Source organism: Taudactylus pleione, unplaced genomic scaffold (assembly GCF_031769625.1).
Source record: "Taudactylus pleione unplaced genomic scaffold, aTauple2 ptg000276l, whole genome shotgun sequence".
Taxonomy (NCBI): Eukaryota; Metazoa; Chordata; class Amphibia; order Anura; family Myobatrachidae; genus Taudactylus; species Taudactylus pleione.
In genome coordinates this window covers 6,660,427-6,681,618 of record NW_028284678.1, presented here as the reverse complement: position 1 = coordinate 6,681,618, position 21,192 = coordinate 6,660,427, and the positions used below count along the sequence as shown (strand labels likewise).

At 43.2% G+C, this 21,192-nt stretch overlaps 1 protein-coding gene across 4 annotated transcripts in view; it reads left to right on the top strand.

Moving 5' to 3' along the window:
* Nucleotides 1–21,192, top strand: part of APP (amyloid beta precursor protein) — a 279,838-nt gene that overhangs the window by 175,609 nt on the left and 83,037 nt on the right. For all 4 annotated transcript variants that reach the window (XM_088481634.1, XM_088481637.1, XM_088481633.1 and 1 more), the window contains exons 4-5: nucleotides 2,336–2,448; nucleotides 11,322–11,512. In XM_088481634.1, coding sequence (XP_088337760.1) covers nucleotides 2,336–2,448; nucleotides 11,322–11,512 — 304 coding nt within the window. The remainder of the gene's footprint in view (nucleotides 1–2,335; nucleotides 2,449–11,321; nucleotides 11,513–21,192) is intronic.

Here is a 21,192-nt window from a genome sequence, read left to right as displayed (position 1 = left end):
TTAAAATAGCCAGTGTCCATACCTGCAGGAGGCAGGGAGGACCACAGGAGAAATTTTGTGTGAAAGCCAGGCCGTAGCCTGTGAGAGAGACTGCAGGAAACAGAGAGAGACTTTGGACTTTATTTGCAGACTAGATGCCCAAGGTTAGTCAGGGGTGAAGAAGTGAGTCAGTGCCCGAATGGGGCTAGGCGTTTGTTATTTTTGTTTCCAGATTTATGCTAGCAGTAAAGCACTTTTCTTTTATTTATAACTTGAAGTGCTATGTGTGGACCCTGATTCAAGCACCTAACACCATTCTCTTCCCCCCCTAGCTGAATGAGCCAGGCCTGTTTCATGCAGTGGTTTTCCCAAGGTCCAGTAAATAGGGCAACACAGAAACTGTTCACCCCTTTAAAATAACAGTAGGAGGTTTGGAGGGGGTATGGGCAAGAGGACCTGTTGGAACTAGTAATCTCTAGATTGTAGCTTGTGATTGTTTCACACCACCATAGGAGCCCCAGACAAAATGCTTTGCAGGATGCTCAAGTCTCTCATTTATTGAGCATATAAATGCAATGTGGTACATCTAAGAGCTTTGTCATGGCATGGGAGATATTTATAGTACATCATGCTTACCTACTCTCTTGCGATGTCCGGGAGATTCTCAAATTTTGGGGAGCTATCCGGGTAGAGTAGACCACGTGATCCTGGGGCTTTATGATGTGAAATGCGTACTCTTAACCTTGCCTTTCAGTTCAACAAAATCCAGTAAAGCTCAGCATGAGGCGAGACTGCAGTAACTCAAATCACGTTGCTACCACCCCTCCGCACCTCCTTCTTGGACCTCACCTCAGGGAACTCCCGGAGGGGAGATAGTAAAAGGATGCAAATATGATTTACAATGGCATCTTGTTTTAATACTTGAATGGACTTCTAAAAGTCGTATCATACTGTGGGCCATATCCAATTAGACGCTAAAACATGAAGTTTTCGCATTTGTGCAAACTTTTCACACCTTTTGCCCGAATGTGTCACTTTTCGCCGCTATCGCTTATGTGGATTTTTGGGCGATCCTATTACAAAAGAGGAGATGCGGCATTCGGCCCAAAAAAGTGCACCTGAAATTGGGGAAATGGGCCTGTACCCCCAGAAAAGCTAAACTAGCATAGAATAATAGTGAGGTGTATTATTGGGCAAAATCAGAGAGTTTGGGTTTTTAAATTGTGTCGAATGGCTGTAATATGCATTTATCTAAAACAGTAGAACAATGACAGAAATCAGTTTTTTGGGGCCAAAATAAACGCTGCAGTTATTATTGTGTCAGTTTAGGGTACTTTTAAAAAAACAAAGTTAAAAATACACCTGTTGTAGCCACCTGTAATCCCCAAAAAACTTGTCCCATCCATACAGTCCCCCAAATTATCTATCACACTACTTTAAACCCATTTTCCAACACTCTCTACATTTTGTCCTCAAAAATGACGTCATTATTAGGAGGAACTAAGTTACATAAAAAAGTATTTTTGGCTAATTCGTCATATCGCAGCAAGGGGTGCTGAACCAAGTCCCCACGTTTTTAGCCCAAAATTGGGGTTTTTCACATTATTTCACGCTGAGATTGTGAAAACTATTCGCTGATTTTAGCTGTGCAAATTTTGCATTTGTGCATAAAGCCCCATCTAATAGGATTACACGACAAACATTTTTGGCGAATAGTTTACACAAGCGTAATCTTTTCGCCAAAGCGTGGCTTTTTGCGGCTAATTGGATATGGCCCTGTATATTGATGAAGTTCCTCTGTTGTGTGACAGATGCGAGCAGAAATGAGCGTTCACTATCTTGAGTCTGCTCAAGGGACTGTAATTGAACAGCTCTAGCCATATGAGCAGACCGTCTGACTAATTGAATCTGCCCCATTTTGTTACATATCATTATTTTGTGATAAGATTAGCTCTAATCCTTTATTCGCTGAAGTAGTGCTGTCAAGAAATGCTGATGGCGTTAGCACAGATCTAATGTCACAGCCTCCCGGTGTAATCATCTTTTATAGAATTAATATTCAATTTTAGTCAAAATGCAATTTCATTTTACGTGCGGAATGGTCTTACAGGATCGTCCAAAAAAAAATATTAAGCAAGAAACTGTATTATGAGCTGTTTTTTTTCTTTGGCAAGTAACATCGATTAATAACAAATACATTTAGACATTACTCGATGAGAATGATTTCACACCATACAAACATTATTCAGCCTGAAAGGTTTTTAATTGATTAGGTACAGTACAGATGAACGTAAATGTATGTATGTTACACGTTATGTTGGTGGCGGTATCTTATGTCTTTTATTTTGTTTTACAGTTGGAGAATTTGTGAGCGACGCTCTTCTGGTTCCGGATAAATGTCGCTTTCTCCACCAGGAGAGGATGGATATTTGTGAGACACACCTGCACTGGCACACAGTAGCCAAAGAGGTAAGACAAAAACAAGGTTCTAACATAGTTGATCGCATTCGTCAAAGTATTATCTCTAAAAGCAGCATTCTCCAACCTGGGGCACTTGCAGGGGTGCCACGAGATGGTGGTCCAGGGCCAAATCAAATTATTTATGGTCCATGTGGTACTGTAGGCAAAACCAGTGCTGGTGGCTGCCAGTCATAAAATGGTGGACATACAGAAGTACAACCCTGTCCACCACCACATAACCGACTCTACATACAAATTACTTAATTTGATCATTTTTGCTTCATTTCTCAATAAGAAACTTTTGGCCTAGGGGTGCCGGGAAAATACTCCAGGGCACGGGTTCTCAAATTCGGTCCTCAGGACCCCAAACAGTGCATGTTTTCCATGTCTCCTCACAGAATCACAGGTGAAGTAAGTAGCTCCATCTGTGGATCTTTTAAAATGTGTCAGTGAGTAATGAATACACCTGTGCACCTGCTCGGTGACCTGCAAAACGTGATCTGTGTGGGGTTCTGAGGACCGAGTTTGAACCTCTGCACTAGGGCGCTATGATGTAAGAAAGTTTGGGAACCACAGTCTTAAAGAAAATGTCCAATTTAGTTTATTCTTTGCTTAAAACTTCCACCTGACCAGGAGAATAAGCACATGTACTCCTCGCTGTTCCCAAGACACACACACAAACTGTGCATTGAAAGGTAAGTCTATTTCGAATCAATGATACCACAGCCAATAGGGAGCTACAAATGATCTGACACGTCTAATCTGATCCACTGATTCCTGACAATTTTTTTTTTTTACAGCCAAATACTTTCCTCCTTCAGGGTCAATAGGGAATCCACAGGGATACCATGGGGAAATGTGGTTGGAGTGATCCAGGCACCACACAGTTAAGCTTCCAGCTCCCAGGATGCCTCAGGTTCTCCTCCACATATACCCCATGTTTTTCGTTTGGTGCGGCAGGATCAGACACACCTTTACAACAGGGGTCCCAAGATTTTATTTTATGCTTTATTTATTTTTACTTCAGAGCAAGCAGCACTAGGCGTCCTAAAGAACCCCTGTGCTGCTGCTCCACCTACCAGCACCGGTGCCACAACACAAGTAAGCGGACTTGTGATCTTGGCAGGCACCAGCGGAGCTTGGCTAGCGGCGATGATGGGACCCGGGACTGCAGCCGGAAGCATGGGGAAGCAGGTAAGGTGGTTCCCCACTCAGAGGGAACCATGTGGCAGTCCGTACCTTCGGCGGTTGGAGACCTGCCAGAGGTTGCTGTAGTGGGCAAGTCTGGCATCGGGGACAGTGGCAGTGACCATGTTATACGGCCAGCGCACCCGACGGGTTGATACAGCATAGGGGAGGTAGGCTCTCCCCGGCAGCACCTCTCCCAGCCCAGATGCTGACCCATCTGAGGTTTTACCGCGTCTGGCTTGCTCCTCCAACCCTCCTCTGTATATGAGACGCCCAGCGACCACTATCATTGTTTGTGCTGAAGCTGCTGGTCTCAGGAGCTTTTGGGTCTAGTCTCCCTGTATACCCAGGGCAGTTTCTAGGGTCTGAGGCTCCCAGTGCGAGCAGTCAAAATGCGCCCCCCCCCCCAAGAAGCAGTAATATTGCGGAGTGGGCGTGGCCTCATTGTGAGGGGGTGTGGTATCACAGTAAGGGAGCGTAGTCTCGAAAGACCACGGAATGTCAGCCACTGTGACGACTGAGCCCAGGGTTGGCTAACCTGTCAGAGGCAAAGCGCTGAAAAATATATGTAGTTAAATCAAAGACCTGTGGCCTAGCTGTCACAATCCCACGCCGCATTTGTGTGCGCATGCCTTTGGTGTGACATTTGCAGGAGTATGACCTTGTATCACACCCGTTTTTAGTCATGTTGGGGGCGAGCCCAGCACATTCAAAATACAAGCCAGATCCACAAAAAATACACTGATATATGCCAGATCCACAAAAAATACACTGATATAAGTCAGATCCACAAAAAATACACTGAAATAAGCCAGGTCCACAAAAAATACACTGAAATAAGCCAGGTCCACATAAAATACACTGAAATAAGCCAGGTCCACATAAAATACACTGAAATAAGCCACTTCAGGATTACACTGCAACAAACCACTTCCACATAAAATATATTGGAAAAGCCAGAGCCACATAAACTAAGTTTTAAAACCACATCCACCTCAAATACATTATTAAATGTTAACACCTACAATATATCACAACATGCATATAGTGTAATGTAGTGTTCACTCTAGCTCTCGCGGCAGGTAGGGCGCCGGAGCTAGAGAGGGCACTTCTGTACGCGCGCCAAAGGCACGCAACCGAAAAGGGGGCGTGGTCATTGAAAATGGGGCGTGTCTATAAGATACGTCCCCTTTTCGTCACTCTTGGGGGCGTGCCCGGCACTTCCGGACACGCAGGGCAGCCTCCAATCGCTGCCGACAGGGAGAATAGATGCCGGGCGCATATGCCCGGCGTCTATTCTCCGGCGGTGACCGGGTCACCACACATTTCCCCACCCACGGGACACTGCGACCCGCGGGTGAAGACTGCACCCGCAGGCTGTAGGGGCAGGGCACTTTTTGCCCTCCTTCTGGACGGCAGGGTGCCGCTCCCCGCTAAAACAGCCTAGCGGGAAGGCTAATGTAATGACAATAAATATATTAAAGTCTTGTGCAACTAAAAAGTTAAAAAATATATTAAAACAGATTAAACAGAATCCCAGATAGCCATCTAAACATCTATAATACCTTCACAAGACAAATTCACCAAGCTACCTAGGTTGCTTTGAAGAAGTCTACAAGTGCCGCATTATATATACACACACATTATATATATATATATATATATATATATATATACACACATATATATATATCTATATATGCACACACACATGTGATTGGGAGGGATATACTGTATATGCTCACAAATCAGATAATATAAGGCTGCAGGGCACAGACACCCTGGCCATCCATGATTAGCAGCAGCCAGCAGGTCTTACCTGATCAGAGCGAGGACAGCACAGTAGCACAGCAGCAGGACAGCACGGCCCCTGTCACTATATCCCGGATCGCCGCCTTCACGGAGCTGAGCAGTTTGGCTGCGGTGGTGTAGTGGCGCTTGTGTGATGTCACACGCCGTGACAATCACACAGTGCGGAGGAGTCCCTGAGAAACCTTGTGGCGCAGGGAGGGCTTTGAGAGCCTTCTACTGTGCCGCTATTAATATTAGACAGTATTATGCCTGGTGAGACAGACGGACAGAAGGCCTGCGTCTCCGGCTGCTCTGCTTTGCTGGGTGCCAGCTGGTAACTGAATCTCAGCGGGCGCCCGGAAGTTCACAGGGTCGCACGCCCCTAGAAACGGCCCTGTGTATACCTCTCCCCAGAGGCCAGGTTATACAGCGCTCAAAAATCCTACCAAGCCTTGTGTTTTGAGTAGTTGATTCAGGGCTCATTGCAAGTATATTTTATATGCATTGTACAGTATGTGACTTTTGGTAGCTCTGCTTTGTGGTTACTGCCTTAAATTTTCATGTACTGTCAGGTATAACTATCACTGCTATTTCTCCTCAACACTTTGTTAGAGGTGTTGGGAAATATATATATATATTTTTTGTGATGGCAGTCACATTTGCACTTATTTATTTTGTCTAAGAATAAGGGTGAACAGGAAACTGAGGTCCCGGTGCTGGTTTCATGTAAAAGCTGTTTGGTGGGCTTGTCACCTCAGGACTTTATGCAGGATGGTTTGTGTGCTATTTGTTATAAAGAACCACCTCACCAGTCCAGTTTACCAGCCGCTGTACAGGAGCCATCTTGGGTGTCCTCCTTGTCTCAGGTTATGATGCTGCTAGTGGACCATTTGGCTACTCCCCCATAATAGAATACCCACAACAGTTCCAGCCTGCTCTGTTTGTCCCTCCTATACATCCTTCTTGGATGGATGTTTATGCCCACTCAAGTCAGAGTACGGCTCAGTCAGCTGCTGCGTTTCAACAGATGTTGCAGGCGATCAGACCGGTAGCCAGTAAAGCGCCTAAGCGGACTATATAATTTTATCAGTCTGCTCAGCATGTAGATTCAGATGCATCATCGGAGGAGTCAGATGATGCGCCGAGTTCTTTTCCAAGGTCTATCTCAGGAAAGGAGGACCATCCTTCTACAGTGGATGTCCCTTCTTTGGTGAGAGTGGTCAAATCAATCCTAAATATAGAGGATGATGAGCCAGCTCCTAGACCTAAGGCTCCAGTGTTTAAACACCCGAAGTTGGTAAAAGCTGAGTTTCTGAAGTCTGAGCAGCTCACTGAACTTATGGAGGAAACGGTTCCATGTTTCTAAAGGATTAGTGTCTTTATATCCTTTCCCACCTACTGAATGTACTGAAGTGGAAAGTCCCTCCTACTGTGGATGCTCATTTTACTCATTTAGTCATGATTGGTACGTTGCCTATACCGTCAGCATCTTCCCTTAAAGATCCTACAGATAGAAAACTTGTCTTAAATCAGTGTTTTCATTGTCTGGAGCTGTTACTCGGCCGGCTGTGGTTCCGTCCTGGGTATCCAAGGCTGTTGAAGAATGGACGGGGGCATTGGAAGATACTCTGCCAAATGCTACCAGAGAACAACTGACATATATCTCCCACATACGGGAAGCGGCTTCCTATTATGGGAGAAGCTGCAATAGATGCTGGGCTCCTGGCTTCTAAAGCATTGGCAGCTTTGGTTGTTGCTCGTAGAGTCCTTTGTTTAAGGTCATGGAAAGCAAATGCGGGATCCAAGAAGGCTCTGGAATCCCTGCCTTTTTATGGATTGGATATGATCGTTTCTACTCTGGCAGCCTCAAAATCTGCGGTCTGCCATCAACAGCTACATCAGAGTCTAGGCTGTCTTCTTTTCAGTCATTTTAGTCCTCAGAGAAGAGCAAGAAGATAGCCTTTCTCCAGACTGTCTAGTTCTCGCAGGACCACCAAGCAGCAAATTAAGAGGTCCTTGCCGGTCATACGTCCAGCTTTCAAGCCGGACGACAAACCCTCTGCCTGATGGGGTGGACCTCCTCCTGGGGGATCGATGGATGGAAGGCCGACTTCTTCATTTTGCGGACTACTAGCATCCAACATCATCTGGCACCTGGGTCCGAGAAGTTGTCTCTCGGGTTTGCCCTCACCATCCGGAGGCACCCTCCCCAGATGTATTTTTGTACTTCCCCCATCAGATTCTATCAAGGCCTTGACCCTTCAGGAGGCTATTTACTCCCAGCTGCTGGCTGGGGTGATGATCCTTGTTCCTGTGGTTCAAGAAGGACCAATCTGTTTTTGGTTCAGAAACCAAATGGGTCTCACCGACCTATTTTAAATCTGGAAACCCTCAACAAGTTTATCCATGTACCCAAGTTCCGTATGCACTGGGGATTTTATGAATTCCCTGGACATTCAGGAGGCATATCTGCATATGCCTTATGCCATCCCACCAAAAATTTCTGCCAGGGGACAAGGTTTCGTCACTATTATTGTGAGTGCACAAATTGCTCCGCAAACGAAGGGTATCCATTCTAACAGAGATGCTGGTCCTGGGATCAATGGTATCCACCTTCAACATTGAAATATGCTCAGTTCCACTCCAGGCCTCTGCAACAATTGAGGGAAGTGACAAACATTCTGATCTGTGCAGAATGTCATCTTCCAGGTATGTCAGCAATATTCATCCCTGGGAGCCCTCAATTGGGAAGCGGACTTCATAAATCATCAGGACATACACGACGGAGAGTGGGCCCTCCACCCGGGGCTTTTCAACTCCTGGGGAACACATGGAGCCTACCAGATGTAGACCTCATGGCCTCACATCACAACCACAAGGTGCGCCCAGGTACAGGTCCAGGACCAGAGATCCCTCAGCCGCCTTCGTGGACACGCTGGCAATGAGGTGGGACTTCAAGCTGGCGTACCACTTTCCTCCGTTTTCCCTCCTCCCAAAGGTCCTCAGGAAATTCAAGCAGGAAGGCGGCACAGTAATTACTAGTAGCTCCTGCTTGGCCCAGGTGCCATTGGTTCACAGACAAATGGAATCTATCCATAGACACTGTTTCCTTTTCCTCTATGGCAGGATCTGCTAACACAGGGTCCCTGCCTGTATCCGGACTTAGCTTGTCTGTCTTTGACAGCGTGGCTCTTAAGTCTTCCATCTTAAGAGCCAAAGCTTTCTCCAGCACCGTGATTCAGATGATGCTTAGGGCACAAAAATCTTCCTCTGCCCGCATCTATTACAGAGTCTGGCACTCTTTTGGTCATTGGTGTTCCAACAGAAAGTATGACCCTAAGGTTTCCCGGGTATTTGCTTTTCTCCAGGCAGGGTTAGACCTCTGTCTCCGCCTGGCCACCCTGAGAGTACAGGTTTCTGCACTTTCAGGTTGGTACCAGCGAAGGATTGCCTCTCTGCCAGGTGTTAGAATCTTTTTCAGGGTGTTCTCCGAGTTCATCCACCCTTTGTCCCACCAGTGGCACCGTGGGATTTGTGTTTGGTTCTCAAGGGGTTACAGGTTTCCCTCTGGACTCAGTAGATTTGAAGTGGTTGACAGCAAAGACACTTTTCTCCTCACTATCTCCTCTGCACGCAGAGGACCTCATTCAGAGTCGGTCGTTGCGGCCGCACGGTTGTACGCCACCGATGTTCGCTAAACTGCGCATGCATAAAATTCGCAATGCGCGTGCGCAAACTAGCTATTGCGATCAGAAATTGCTCTCTCCTTCAACTTGGCCAGGTCGTTAGTTTGAGTGACAGGATGAGGCGTTTGTGGGTGGTAACAGGGGAAGGTGCTTGTGAACGGGGGAGTGGAGATCCGAATGCAGGCGTGCCTGACTATGCAAATGGCGTTTTATGGGAGTGCATAATTAACTAAGTAGTGTCATGGCACATGTGACATGGGAGGTTTTTACACTGACTTTATCGTAGTGCATTAGAGAGGGTATGGTCAACCTTAAGGTCTACGAGCAGCTTCGATGGTTCCCGATGGTCTTGATTAATCCTTATATGCCCGGAGATGACGTGTAATGGGAACGAGAAGGGGGCGTATTTTTATTGTTACGGCCGCATCCTCCCCTCGCTTGTCCAGCTAACGATCCCATCTTAACGACGCAACTTGCGAGCGCTTCATTTGCATATCCGGCCCCTTTTACCTTACGACTGTGCGGCCGCAAAGACCGACTCTGAATGAGGTCCAGAGTCTCGGATTTGGCATCGCTCTTTTGTCGCTCCCCTTTTTAGATTAATCACCAGGGTAGAGCTGTCCTCGTAACACGGTCGGGTTACCTTCCTATGCTAGTGTCCCGCTTTCATGTGAATTAAGAGATTGTGGTTCCAGCTTTCCAGTCTTCAGACCTTTCTGTAGGTGAAGCCTCCCTGGATGTGGTTCATGCACAAACTCTTTTAGAAAATCAGACGCTCTTTTTGTGTTGTATGGCTTTCACAAGCGAGGCTGGCCAGCTAACAAACAAACACTGGCTCGATGGTTGTGTATGACTATCTCTCAGGCTTACACGCAGGCTGAACTCCTTGTTCCAAACACGACGACAGCACATTCTACCCGGTCTGTGGGACCATCGTGGGCGTTTAGTCGTGGTGCCTTTGCTGAACAATTGTGCAAGGCAGCCATGTGGTCTTCTGTCCACACTTTCCTTAGCTTCTACACCTTTGACACCTTTGCCTCTCAGGGTGCTTCCTTTGGGCGGCAGGTTCTCCTTTTTGCTCATGAGCGTCCCCACCTTCAGGGTAACTGCTTTAGGACATCCCCATGGTATCCCTGTGGACCCCCTATGGACCCTGAAGAAGATAATAAGAGTTATGGTAGACTTACCTTGGTTAACTTTTTTTTTTCTTCGAGGTCCTTACGGTGCACATGGTACCCACCCAGAAGCACCTGGCTGCATTGGGTCATTTTTCATTTGGTCATGGACTATTAGGGTGTCTTGAGGACCAAGTTTGGGAACCTCTGAATTAAGGCATTCAAAGAAGTAAAAAAAACACAAGCAATGTGTGTATATATAGGGCCCTAAGTATACATTGCTTGTGTGCTTTAATCTGTTAATTTATTGTTTGGCTATTAAATCTCCTTATATTAACAATATTAATATAAAACTTTTGTTTTAAACATGATTTGTTTCCTTTCCTTTTGGAAATATATTTTAGATGGAAATATATATATTTTTTCTTAATATTTATGAATCTTTATAAGTCTGTACCCGCTGTGGTTTTAACGGCCACAAACTTGCCGCTTGTTGAATGCTAAAAGAGCGCTGACCTTGGACATCATTTGTGCAGGATCTACCAGGTGTTTATCTGACTAGATGGTAAATCCAGGCAGACGATGACCACATCTGATTGCGTGTAGCCCACTTTGAAGACTACACATAACACGTACCTGCTCTCATTACTCTGAGTGCAGGTGGGATACGTTCAGTATCCCGACACATGGGATGCTGGCGCCAGAATCAAGATGGCTGTAAGAGTCCCAGCGCCGGCATCCCGAAGGTAAGAAGCACGGTTGTGGGGAGGGTTTGCGTTAGACACTGGGGGGGAGGGTTAGATTTAGGATGTGTGGAGGGGGAGGTTAGGTTTAGGCACTGGGGAAGGGGGTTAGGTTAAGGCACCGAGGAGGGATGGTTAGGATACCAACCGACAAGTGTCGCTATCTTAACCCTGACGGGATGCCGGCGTTGGGATTTTGAATGCCGGGATCCCGAGCCCGGCACCCCGTATCCATCCCATGCAGGTCACTTGTAGGCTTCATATATTTAGAACATGTTTTGAGTCATGACTTGTAGATGTGTTTATAGACCTGTACGCTGATGGGAGTCTTATTGTGACCGAGCGCTGCTGGTTTTCAGTCTTGCAGTGAGAGAAGTATGAGTCTTCACGACTACGGCATGCTCCTGCCCTGTGGCATTGACAAGTTCCGGGGGGTAGAGTTCGTCTGCTGCCCCGCTGCTGATGAAAATGACAACTTCGACTCAGCCGATGCTGAAGATGACTCTGACGTGTGGTGGGGAGGTGCTGACGCCGACTACGCCGATAGAAGGTGAGCTAATTATGTTCATGATTACTGTCTTCTCTGTGCGATTTCCACCCACTGTCCACTTGCTGAATGCCCAACCTAGACTTCAGTGGACAAGGTTCAATTTTTTTGGCTCAGCCCATGCCGCCTACTGGAACCAGTGCCATTTAATGCCATGTTTTAATTTTGCATAAAATATGTTTCTATACTTCATACTGCGATAGACCTCCCGGCAAGACTGACTTACTCCAAGAGGTATAGCCTGCTGTCTTTTTCTATACATTTTGCATCTTATTCGCATGGCAGACGCAGTAAATAGCCACTCACAGTGTACTAGAGACACTGGGCTGCGACTTTCACCACACAGGAATAGGTTTTACACACGTACAAAGTCGCAAATGAAGCCCAACGGAGCCTCGGCCGCTGCATCGTAGATCTATACAGATTTAGAATCATTCGCACGCAGATGTACAAATGTCACACATCACATTGACCAGTGCAATATAGCGGAACGGTTTTGTCACATCCAACTGTTCAATTTGTGCAATCAAGTTGCACATTTGAGCGAAAAAGACACTGGGCGCGGCCAATTCGCACAGGACCTGGCGCACCGAGAGGGGCTATTTGCTATGACTGAAGCCACCATGTGTGAGGACACATTTGTAGCCTACATTATGTGAGCAAAAAAATGTTGAGCTTTTTACCCGAAAACGTATAAGCTTTCTGTCCATAATAAGAGTTAAATAAAAAAAAAACGAATATAGTTTGATGGTCCTTTAATGAATTATTATTGAGGTCTACATCCAAGACTGATGCAAGACCTCAGGGGTCACTCCACATCCTCGGAAAGTGGAGGTGTTCTTTACAACAGTAGAAGTACGTTCCATTTCTCGTTGACCATAGTAAAGACAAGGGGCTCCCTTAGGCAATGTTTAAGAAATACAGTCTTGAAATGATAGGCTAAATAATTTTAGTTAGTCATTGGATAACCTTGTAAAGTGTTCTGCATTAACACTCAGTCGAGGCAGCCATTTTGTGCAATGAACCACTAGTTCCTAGTGATAGTCTGCATTGTCATGAATATTAGTAAAGCCCACAAAATGGCTGCCTCAGAAAAAAATGTATTGGTCTCTACGCACTTGTCAGACTGGACAACAACACACTAATGTTTAACGTATCATTGCAAATAGATATGTTTGTATTTCACTTTCTTCCTGCAGAATAGTGCTGTTTCAGGTTAATCCCATTGAGAGCTGTTTTGTCATTTCTATGCAGCCATGCAGAATAATTGCTAGCACTTTAAGTGCAGACAACCTGGGACAAGAAAATGTCTACTAGTTTAATATATTTCACCAGAGTACGGGGTTACACAGGGATAGTCATTTCCATCTCATAAACTCCTAGCACTGGTGCCGGGATGCATACATAAAAATATCATTAAAGAGAAAATGTCTACTATTTAGAAGAGAAGTGTTGCAATTTATTTGTCTACTAGGGAAAGTGACCCTGCCATTGGCTGCTTTAAAACATAGTTGTAGGGATAAAAGATTTAAAGTATATTTATTATCATAAGATTATTCAAATCTATAAGACTTTTGCACTAGATGAGCCAAGCTTTGCTTATGGAATAGCATCTGATGCTATTTTACTTTTCCCAGATAGACACTGAGAGTGTTTTTGATGGCTCTTTGATATATAATTTGTTTTCCTCCCGTGGATGCCAATGAAAACCGCCATTTATTGAAATCAATGAAAATATAGTAGCAAGATGAATCTATATATATATATATATATATATATATATATTAAAAACACAAGCCGTAGGTCTCATTTTACATATAAAATTAAGATGATAATCGGGGGAGATTTAATAAATCTTGGAGAGAGATAAAATTGGATATAAATAGCGCCAACCAATCGGCTCCTAACTGTCATTTTTCAAACACAGCCTGTAAAGTGACAATTAGGGGCTGATTGGTTGGTGCTATTTATCTCCAATTTTATCTCTCTCCAAGATTTTGATTGGTCATCAAGTTCATCATTTTCTAAACCTGTGAAATGTCACAACATGTAGGGAGAATTAATTTCTATGCCCTGCCTGGCTGCGCATATGAACGTCTAAAACAGTAGCCAAACTTCGCTCATTTTCCTGCGCACCTCTTTCAATTGCGCTTGCATTGAAACTATATAAACAAGCAACCAAGGTCCGGCACTCCCTTAATACAAACGATACTTGCCCGGGTGCCCGAATAAAAATTCATGTAGAAGCTACAGTACAGCGGCACCCCTGGTACAAACCGAAATAGACAGGCAGCGTGTAGAGTCAACGTTTCAAAGCCTTTAGTTATGGCTATTTTCATCAGGACTAGTACAACACACAAAACACATCTTACCTTAAAACACATGTGTTTTAAGGTAAGATGTGTTTTGTGTGTTGTACTAGTCCTGAAGAAAAAGCCATAAATAAAGGCTTTGAAACGTTGACTCTACACGCTGCCTGTCTATTTCGGTTTGTACCAGGGGTGCCGCTGTACTGTAGCTTTTATATATATATATATATATATATATATATATAAATCAGTACAAATACAGGATAATTTTATTCACTTACACAGACTTATAATATGAATGGTTCCCTTATGGTAATGACAATAAAGTCGTGTTTCTTGTTATGTAATGCAGATAAACTACATGACATGAAATGGAAACAAAACACTCACATATCAAACGCTACTCCCATAATAGAGACCTTAATTTTGAAAAAAAAAATGTTAACCGGTAGAATGCCTCTAAATCTAAACACACTACCTACTATACTGTTTAATGCAGTGTCAATTCTAGGTCCTGCACTGAGCAGAGCGTCGGACCGTAAAAAGAGGTGTGGCCACAGTAAAAAGTGGCATATCCTTAAGACACGCCTCTTTCCATCACACTTGGGGGGGTGCCCAGCACTTACGGACATGCTGGGCTGCCCCCAAGCTCTCCCCTTACATGAGCACATCTATTCACCAGCGGTGACCGTTGCACCGCAATTTTTCCCCACCGTGGGACACTGTGGTCCGCAGGAGGGGACGGCACCCGGCAGGTATGGCAGGGCACATTTTGCTGTTTTTAAAATCAGGCAGGGTGCTGCGCCCAAAAAAAGGGAGAGAAAAAGCACTGTCTCTTTGTTGGCGCACGAGGAAAAAAGTAGATTAAAATATAACTTTTAATTTTTAAATATCTAAAATAATCTAGCCTTACTAGTGAAATATTCCGTAGAAATAAAAATCATGAAACCAACACATGAATGTATATTATTCTGGTATTTATTTGTCAATATTAAACAATAATATAATAAGTAGTGTGTTTGTCTCTATGTCCTTGTTCTATTGTTAATTGGATTATAGGAATTTCTTTTATTGATAATTCATTCTCAAATGGATTGTGCCTATTGCAAACCCACAGTTGTGGATAAGTGGTAATGTTGTCGGATATCTCAAATTAACGATGCCTTCATGTGACTTATATGTTCGGCCAGTTTCGTACTACCATCGGTTATATTAAATTGGTGATTGAGACTGTCAACCAACAACTATTACCACTGTAGTAATTATAGCGCCCTCTATGGGGAAAAGTACTTCTTCAATTTGGGATTATGCCACATGGGAACATGTATCCATATCTTATTTTAAAGTTTAGACTTTCCCTCTTTATAAGGCTACATATTGTTAATCAATCATATGAATTACTACATATAGGTATTGTATCAGGCAATTTAACGTTACCCCTTAATGATCGGTATTATTCTCACCATGTACACGTATGATTCATTCATCACATTGCATAAAAACCTTAGTAATTCAGTACTACTGTTGTAGCTCCCCCTGTAGGGTTATGGAGTTTTCACATATGCAAACGGTTATGCATTTGCTTATAGCTACATCATCATGTGCATATATAGTTTATTGACTACAGTGCCCTCTATGGGAGAGCGGAAAAATTATATTAATTCAGTATTAATGATATAGCTCCCCCTATAGGGTTATAAGGTTTTCCACATATGTAAGATGCAAGCAAATATTACTCATGTTCATAGTGCGAACCACACAATACTCAAATATGGGGAGTTTTATTGCCTCATGCCTTTATCTCCACATCATGTAGGTTTGTCAATCTCTCAATATATTAGTTGAGGATACAAAAAATATCCCTATTAGTTTTATCACGGCATAGACATGACACGCGGCAACAGCCGCAAGCGCCAAAAAGTCGTGTTTGTTCAATATAATATAATTTCCCCTATGGGGTTGTGGGATTTACATATATGTAATAGACTGTGCATTTACTCATAGCTGCATTATCCTGTGCATATGTAATTTGTTAATCACAGCGCCCTCTATGGGAAAGCAAAAAAACTATATCGATTCAGTACTAATTGTTATAGCTACCCCTATAGGGTTATAAGATTTTCCACATATGTAAAATGCAATCAGATATTCCTTATATTCACAGTGTAAATCACACAGTACTCAAACTATGGGGAGTTTTATTGCCCTATACCATTATCTCCACATCATGTGGGTTTGCCATTCTCTCAGCACAGTAGTTAAAAATACAAATCAAAAAAAGAAAAGATAATTTCCTATTGATTTCATCACAATATGGACATGACACGCGGCAACAGCCGCAAACGCCGACGTACGTTTCACTTAATCTGCGCCCCCCCTCCTAAAGCAGCTTAGCGGGAAGACTAATATGTAGCCTATTTAACTTAAAATTTGAAGATAAACTATTGTCTTGTCTACAAACTTTAAAAGACATTTTACAAATAATACACAATTATTAACATACAAAGTATGTATTGGAAATTAGCATGTAACACTTGTATATTACACAGACTATTTACTATATAATTTAATGAAGTACGTTTTACACATCCACAATTCAGTCGTTATCTAGCCGCTATCACGACAATTCCCTTTATGCCGATGGCGGGATCGGGGATATTCAACATGTTAAAGTGGTCGGAATCGTCAAGTCTGGGATTTTTAACATGTTGAATTTCCCTGATCCGCCGACTGATCATCAATGGCCGCTGATCTGCAGATCGGGTCAGATTGGCAGGGAAATGGGGGCTGCAGGTTCACATCTTTGTAACCTTTTCTATACCAAACAGTGGAGGAGATTTATCAATGCTTGGAGAGAGAAAGTATCCACCAATCAGCTCCTGTCCTTTTTCAAACACAGCCTGTAAAATGACAGGAGCTGATTGGTTTGTACTTTCTCTCTCCACTTTATCTCTCACCAAGGTTTAATTAATCTCCCCCAGTGTGTCTAAAAAAAACAGCTCGAATCAAGCTGTCAGATTAGTCCTATAGGAAGCACTGTACCTCATTCATGAATCTGTCCAGCTTCTGACTTTAGGGCGAACACATTTTTACGTCCCTAGATCCTCGTGTTTTATTTTCGTTATCATTTGCCTACAATTGAGAAGTTGTATATTTAGGATTAAACCAACGTTTTGGCAGAAAAGATTAATTTAGACGAAAAGTGTTAACAAAAGGCTGTTAATCCCTAATCTGAGATTTTACATTTCTATCCATTGAAAGCAAACCACAAGGGCAGTCGATAAGATGGACTGCATCCCCGAATATATATATATATATATATATATATATATTTATTTATTTATTTATTTATTTATATGTATACACACACAGTGCCTTGCAAAAGTATTCACCACCCTTTGCAATTTTCATGTTTTGTTGCCTCACAACCTGGAATTAAAATGGATTGTTAGAAGGTGTGCATCATTTCATTCACAGGACATGCCTACTGTACAACTGTGAAGAGTGTTTTTCTTTTTTTATATTGTGAATCAAACAACATTTAGGACAACATAACTGAAAACTTCAGCGTGCATAACTACTCACCCCCCTAAAGTCAGTACTTTGTCGAGCCACCTTTTGCGGCAATTACAGCTGTAAGTCGCTTTGGATAAGTCTCTATGAGCTTGCCACATCTTGCCCCTGGGATTTTTGCCCATTCCTCAAGGCAAAACTGCTCCAGCTCCTTCATGTTGGATTGTTTCCGCCTGTGAACAGCGATCTTCAAGTCTGACCACAGATTCTCAATTGGATTGAGATCTCGGCTTTGACTAGGCCATTCCAACACATTTAAATGTTTCCCCTTAAACCACTCAAGTGTTGCTATAGCAGTATGCTTCGGGTCATTGTCCTGCTGGAAGGTGAACCTCCATCCCAGTCTCAAATCACAGGCAGACTGAAACAGGTTTTGCTCAAGAATATCCCTGTATTTAGCACCATCCATCTTTCCATCAACTCAAATTAGTTTCCCAGTCCCTGCTGCTAAAACACATCCCCACAGCATGATGCTGCCACCACCATGTTTCACTGTTGTAATGGTGTTTTTGGGGTGATGGGATGTGTTGGGTTTGCGCCAGACATAGCATTATCCTCGGTGGCCGAAAAGTTTAATTTTAGTCTCATCTGACCAGAGCATCTTTCTCCATACATTTGGGGAGTCGCCCACATGCCTTTTGGCAAACTCAAATAATGTATTTTTTCTGGCTACTCTTCTATTAAGCCCAGCTCTATGGAGTGTACGGCTTATTGTGGTAACATGCACAGATACACCAGTCTCTGCTGTGGAACTCTGCAGCTCCTTCAGGGTTACCTTTGGTCTCTGTGCTGCCTCTCTGATTAATGCCCTCCTTGCCCGATCTGTGAGTTTTGGTGGGCGACCCTCTCTTGGCAGGTTTGTTTTGGCACCATGTTCTTTCCATTTGATGATGATGGATTTGATGGTGCTCCGGGGGATAATCAAAGATTTGGATGTTTTTTTTATAACCTAACCCAGAATTGTACTTCACAACAACTTTGTCCCTGACTTGTTTGTCGAGCTCCTTGGTCTTCATGGTGTGATGCCTCTTGCTTAGTGGTGTTGCAGCCTCTGGGGCCTTTCAGAAAAGTTGTGTTCCTACTGACAGATCGTGTACACTTAGGTTTCACACAGGTGGACTTCATTTCACTAATTGGGACTTCTGAAGGTAATTGGTTACAGCAGAACTTTTGAAGGGCTTCATAGCAAAGGGGGTGATTACATATGCACATGCCAATTTTCAGAATTTTATTTATAAAGATTCTTTTTTATTTATATTTTTCTCATTTTACTTCACCAAATTAGACTATTTTGTGCAGATTCATCACATTAAGTTCAGATAAAAAAAAATTACAGGTTGTAATGTAACAAAAAAGGTAGAAAGCCAAAGGGGGTGTATACTTTTGCAAGGCACTGTGCGTGTATATATATGTATTGTATATATTATAATATAATACTCTGTGATGTTCAAAAATATCTCAGTAGAGAGAGTGATGGAACTCAGAACAGGAAAGAAAAAGAAATGTACATGGTTTAATACATGATAAAAAATGTTTTTCTTTCTCCTTTTTGAAACACCAAATGATAGTCTATAACTGTATCTTCTACACCACTGATAGGGGCCTTACACACTTTGGGGGGCTACATTGCACTCTAACCATCAAAGGGGCTGCACATTAATCCTTATCTCAGTAATAAGTTAAATCAATACATTCAATCAATAACAGTGAAACCTATCTGTAATAATAACAGGTGTTTTAAATAATAGTTGCAGGCTATAACAAATGCATATAGCAATAAAGCAGTAAGAAACTTGGGGCTGCAAGTAAAGGCTTGTAAGGTCACAGGTAGTCCTGGAGCAGCCTGTTACCCCTCAATGTCCTACTATATAAACTCTTGTATACGCTACATCAGTCTATTTACAAAAAGAGAACCAATGCTGTAAAATTATCCAGTATTTATTAATACTTTGCTATGTTCGTACTGTATGTTAGAGTTTCCGGTATTCTATCACTATGAGTGATCAATTGAAAGGTCTGTTCTGGTTATAGGTGTAACTAATTCTACAGTGTAATTGAAATAAGGTGCACTATGAATCAACTTGTTCCAAAGAAACTATATGTTAGTACATTGGACTGCTTATTATACTCGGTAACTCTATCTGTACATATTTTAGCCCTTAAAACTATCATGGTCTGTAAATTTAGAATACAAGTCATTCGCTAATTTTGTACTCTCACTGAAAGGCCAAAACTATGTGTCCTCTCAAAAAAACACAGCCATACACTATGTTCTTGTTGGACAACTCAATCCATAACTGTAGGGTTTAATATCGAGATGGCATTCATGTTTATGGGGAGGCTAGTCACTGGATTTTGGAACATGGCTGCAGGGATTCAGTCACGAGCATAAGTGAGGACAAGTACTGATGTTATGCAATAAGGCCTGGCACGCTATTTGGATTCCCTATCATTCAAATGTGTTCAATGGGTGTGTGGCCAGGACAGTGCCGACCAGTTGAGTTCTTCCCCACCAAACTCTTGATGGACCATATATATAATAAACTGTGTTTAAAATATATATAGTGGTAAAGCACTGGAGATGATCTGCAATGCACTGGTGTATAAAGCATATTTAATAGTCTGCGACATGTTTAAATTAGGGGTGTGCACCGGCCACTTTTCTTGTTTTGTGTTTTGGATCTGGATCTTTCTTCGTGTTTTGGATCTGGATTGGTTTTGCCAAAACCACTCTTCCGTGTTTTGGGTTCTGGGTTTTGTGTTTTGGATCTGTATTTTTTTTAAAAAAAGCATAAAAACAGCTAAAATCACAGAATTTGTAGGTTTTTCTGCTCCTATGCTATTATTAACCTCAATAACCTTAATTTCCACTAATTTCCAGTCTATTCTGAACACCTCACAATAGTGTTTTTATGTCCAAAAGGTTGCACCGAGGTAGCTGGAAGACTATGCTAAGCGACGCGAGTGGGCGGCACAAACACGTGACCCATCTAGGCGTGAAACTGCAGTGGCAGACAAGATGGCAGTTTGCATTATGTACAGTTTGGGGCCTAGTTTTTCAAAGAAAAAAAAGAGGTGCAAGATGGAATTGTCCTTGGGCCCTCCCACCCACCCTTATGTTGTATAAACAGGACATGCACACTTTAACAAACCAATCATTTCAGCGCCAGGGTCTGCCACACAACTGTGGCTGAAATGATTGGTTCGTTTGGGCCCCCACAAAACAAGCTGGCAATTAATCTGTCCCTGCACAAACGGGCTCTACGGAGGCAAGATGTCATCCTCATCCTCCTCATCCACCGATTCCTCACCCTCTTCAGTGTGTACATCCTCATCCTCACAGAGTATTAATTCGTCCCCGCTGGAACCACAGGTCCCTTTGTACGTTCTGGAGGCTGGTCTCCCTGGAAGAGTTGATAATTCATTTTATGAACATCATCTTCTCCACATTTTGTGGAAGCAACCTCCTACGCCTTTCGCTGACAAGGTTCCCGGTTGCACTAAACACTCTTTCGGAGTACACACTGGAGGGGGGGCAACTCAGGTAAAATAGAGCCAGTTTGTACAGGGACCTCCAAATTGCTTCTTTTTCCTACCAGTACAGGTACGGACTGTCTGACATGCCTACTTGGATGCTGTCACCGATGTAATCCTTTAACAGACAGACGCACGCTTGTCGCTGCTGCTTTGAGGATGCAAGTGCGGCTACAGCCCACACATTTCACAAAGACCGAAAAAAAAGAACAATATTTTTATTGTTTGTGTAGCACACTTTGAGGGTGTCACCACCCTTTAACAGAC